At 37.4% G+C, this 4,711-nt stretch overlaps 1 protein-coding gene across 1 annotated transcript; it reads right to left on the reverse strand.

Moving 5' to 3' along the window:
* Positions 1–1,120: 1,120 nt before the first annotated feature.
* Positions 1,121–1,687, reverse strand: LOC140014583 (uncharacterized). Its single transcript, XM_072065640.1, has one exon. It carries the CDS (start codon positions 1,685–1,687, stop codon positions 1,121–1,123), a length of 567 nt encoding a protein of 188 aa, XP_071921741.1.
* Positions 1,688–4,711: the final 3,024 nt, after the last annotated feature.

The following is a 4,711-nucleotide window of genomic DNA, read 5'->3' on the forward strand; positions in this document are numbered from 1 at the left end:
TTTTTGGAGAATTTGATGTATATTGGAGATTTATATTGTAATATTTGAGGTTTATTCTTGTAATTCATTTGAGAATTGTAGTGAACGACTGAGTCCCGGCGAGAGTTGGGCAGGCGGCCCGCCGAACCCTCTGGTTCGCCTTAGGGAGAGGTGGGGCTGTCACAAAGAAACCACTAAATCACCAGCTCTTCAAGCCCTAGAATTTCAAGATAAACACCAAAGCAAAACATCAAAAAAAGCCATCTTCGGATGCAGAGAATCAGGAAGAGAAGAGGAAAGAAAAATCCCCTGAAAAAACAAAAAAATACAACCATGAATGTAGAAATAATGTAACTCACCAGAAGAATCATGGCGATTGCTTTGGATTAATGGAAATCTGGGACTCGCCAATTGAGAAAAAGGAGAAAAAGTCATAAAAGAAGGAAAGAAAGTTTTAGAGTAGAAGACAAAAGAGCGACAAAAAGTTTTGGTCAATTCCCTCAAACCCTAATCGATCTCCAAACAACAATCAGAAGGGCTTAGGAGAGGCGCGCATGGCGGGGAAAGTGGGGGAAAAAGGAGGAAGAAATGGAGAGTGGGGAGAAGATAGAAAGCGGCTCCGGTTTAGGGTTGAAAGGAAAACGATGGGAAAAGGAGGAGAGAGGAAATGGAGAGTGGGGAGAAAAAAGAAAGAATGGGTTTAGCTTCTGAGGATAAGGTGAGGCGAAGGAGAGAAAGGGAGAAGTGAGAAAGGCGGCGGCAGCGGAGGAAGTTTAAGAAAACCCTAGAGAGGAAGTATATGCAGACGTCGCGCGGAAAAAAAAAAAGAAGCCTGGTGACTCACATTGGGTACCGGCAGAGGAGAAGAGGCGCGCGATGCGCGAAGAAAACAACGCTCTCAACCACATGCGCGGCACGTGACAGGATGACGAAAACCTCCAGGTCACCACAGCCCTTCGGCTCTTTATCTACTTATGTTGATAAAAGGCTCCATTTGTTTGACGGAAAAGTTGTGCAGGACAATGTGCCGCAAGAAAAGTGAAATGGTATGATGAAAGAAAAAGGAAACTTTTTCTGTATGTGTATTTTTTTTTGTCAAAAGCATTGTTATATATTTCATTTGCTAACTTGATACCACAAGCTATGTTACAACTGGGTAACTAACCAAAAGATCTTTTTGTGCGCTCTCTTTGAGCCACATGGGAAAGTTTCCTTCCCAATCTACTTGTCTAACTAGTTTGACGGCAAACTTTGCTAGATTGTGTGCACATCCATTACCTAGTCTATTAACAAAAGAAAAGGTACATTTGTCAAACAGACTTTTCATGTTTTGTATGTCCTCTAGTATAACAGCAACTCTGGAGTCCCTGATGCTTTCTTTCATTATCATTTCCACTACTACTTTGCAATCAGATTGGAATTCGACTACTTTCCATTGAGCTTCCTTTGCCTTTATCATTCCCATTCTGATAGCTACAGCTTCCTCCACCAGTGGTTCATTGGTTTTCCTTGCTGCATTTGCCCATGCTTTGATTATCCCTTCTTTCCAGTCCCTTGCTACCCCTCCTAGTCCATATTGGTCCATTCCTGCTGAAAAAGCAGCATCAGTGTTAATCCTTATCACTCCTTTACCAGGTGGTTTCCAGGTTGCTAATCTTGAGCTGTCCATTTGATCAATGTACTCCCTTCCGCTATCCTGGGCTTCCATAAATTCTGTCCACTCTCTCTATGTTTTTTGTACAATAAGCCTAACATCTATCTCCTCATCTGAGAATATCTTCCTACTTCTTGCTTTCCAAATCTGTCACATAATATTCATAGTTAAGGCAATGTGTTCTTGTCCCCTATCCCTCTGTTTTGCATCTAATATCCCTTCCCACTATCTGACAAAATTACTTCTCATATCATTTAAACCATCCCAACTTATTGGGGCAATTCTCCACGTGAGCTCTGCTTTCTTACAATGGAATAGCATATGCTCCATTGTTTCCACTTCTTCTCCACAGCACTCACAAAATTCATTTTGCTTCCCTGATTGTTTGTGTATCTGTTCATTCACTGGTAAGCTGTTTAACAAGCATCTCCATACAAAATGCTTGAGTTTGTGCTTTATCTGCAATGACCATAGGCTTTTCTACCCTCTGGATCTTTGTTGAAGATAGCTAGTGCTCTCCCTGTTTTCCAGTTCATGTTGTTGTCTAGTCCCTTCCCTTTCTGTTGCATATGCAAATTTGACTGTAAATTGTCCAGAGGTTGTATACTTCCAATACATTTTATCTCTTCCCCCTGTCAAGCTTAGAGGGATGGCCAGAATCTTCTGCACATCTTCTTCTGCAAACCACTTGTTTAGTAGCTCCTAATTCCAGTCGCCTTCCTGTATTAGTTCCTCCACCTTCTCAATATTGCACTCTTCTTGTCTTACGGTCTTGATTTTTATTTCCTCATCACTTGTGATCCACTTGTCTCTCCACACCTGTATAGTTGTCCTATCTCCTACTCTATGTCACATTCCCTTGTCGAGCAGTTGTTTTCCTCCCATTAAGCTTTTCCAAACCCAAGAGGTTGCTTTTGGAGGCTCTCTATTCCAGCTTTGATCCCCCCTAAGGTATTTGGACTTTAAAACTTTGCTGACTAGCAGGTTTGGATTGATAAGTCTCCAAAGCTGCTTTGCCAGTAGAGCTTTATTGAAACATACCAAATCTCTAAAACTGAAGCCCCCCTTACCCTTAACTTAGGTCATTTTAAACCAGCTGACCTAATGTATTTTCTTTGCGTTCTCCTCCTTTCCCCACCAAAAGCTTGCCACCATTCTACATATGTCACTACATATCTTCTTGGGGAGCTTGAAGCATGACATGGTGTATGTAGGGAGTGCCATAACCACTGACTTGATCATCACTTCTTTTCCAGCATGACTGAGCAGGTTCCTCTTCTAGTTCTGCATTTTGTTTTGTAGAGTCTCCTTAATGTATCCAAAGACTTGCTGTTTGGATCTTCCTATCATCATTGGTAGGCCTAGGTATTTTCCACTCCGTGTTTCTGACATATTTCCTAATTCTGAGCATATTTCCTTCCTTTGGTTCCTGCAAGTGCTAGCACTAAAAATACAGTAGATTTTTCATAATTTATAAGCTGTCCAGACGCCTTTTCATAAGTAGCCAGCATGTCTTTCATTTGTCTTGCTTCCCCTGCGCTCGTCTTACAACAGAATAAAGAATCATTAGCAAAAAGAAGGTGAGACACCACAAGGCATCCCCTCCCAACTCTAACTCTAACTCCCCTCCCAATTCTACATGTGTATTTGGTTGGAAAAAAAAATAATGCAAGAAAATTCAAACTATTGTGTTTGATTAGCAAGAAAGTTATAGGAAAATTGGTCAAGATTGTTAATTTATGAACACATATAAACAAAGATACATATTGATCAAAACAAATATAATAATAGATATCATACCTTAAATTAATTAAGATATATATTGGCATTACTACAAAGCATAAAATGCAAAAAGAAAGAAATAGCTAATTTCTAAGATAGATACCACGAAGTATTCATACATCAATTAGAGACTAACACATTGAAATTTTAAAAAAATTCATCCATTTCTAAAATGGTAATTAAAAATAATAAAAGGAGCATTAAATCACATATTTAGTTACATATTTGTTACACAAAAATCAATAGTAACTATCATAAAAAATAATTAAAAATAATCACATATATAGTTAATGACTTATTCAAAATCTAAGTCCTACCTCTTGAAATTAAAACAATATCCATTAAAAATAATTGAGAGCTATTGAAAATTACTAATTGCACTCATACGAAATTCTTCAATCAGTTCCAAATCACTTGGATGTTTCTACATCAAAATTTATTTATGTAATTAATTTATATTTATCAAACATATATAACAACTATTAAAATTTGTTAAGAAATTTAAGTAGAACTTTTCACTTGAAACCATTTTGTCCAAAATACCTTTGAAGTAATTATCTCGTTATTGCTACTACCACAATAACTTCTAGAACAATTCAAAATCTCCTTCAAATGATAAAACTTCATTTATAGTTTCTGAAATCATGCTCTTATATGCACTATTATAAACTCAATATGAAATTGAGTTATCAATATATCTTGGACAACAATAAAGGCTTCACCACTTTCATCCAACTGCAACTTGCCCTAACTAATGTTGTCACAAGTGCTCCATTTGGATGCACTTGACCATTTTAAACTTGACATAGTTATCTACACAATATTTAACATTGTAAATATTTCTATTACGACTATATGGGGCCTCGTACACTGCGTGACGTTGCCTAGATATGTTTTTAATTTCTGTAATGGTAATGATGAAAATAGTGGATTCTTTTTACTCAAATGCTGGTAGAATTCATTGCAATAGGAGTACAACATTCTTTGTTGTATGCTTGAGATATAGATGAATGAAAGCTTTTTGTCCCCTACCCATTCTAGGTAGGGTTTTTTTTTTAATTCACTTTTCATCTATGGTCTTAAGCCTGGAGGAGGAAACACTATACACTAAATTCAAAAGAAAGTAATCTTTGAGCTAAAATTACAATGTGTCTTTAGGATCAATATATAGCAACACATATATAGCATTCCTTCTTTAGGATCAAATTCTGAAAGTCACAACCTTGTCAATATGGAGTTAGTCTCTTCACTCCGGACTATAAATTACTACCTATACATAAACATGGAGATATCTAT

This window comes from Coffea arabica, chromosome 9e (assembly GCF_036785885.1).
Source record: "Coffea arabica cultivar ET-39 chromosome 9e, Coffea Arabica ET-39 HiFi, whole genome shotgun sequence".
NCBI lineage: Eukaryota > Viridiplantae > Streptophyta > Magnoliopsida > Gentianales > Rubiaceae > Coffea > Coffea arabica.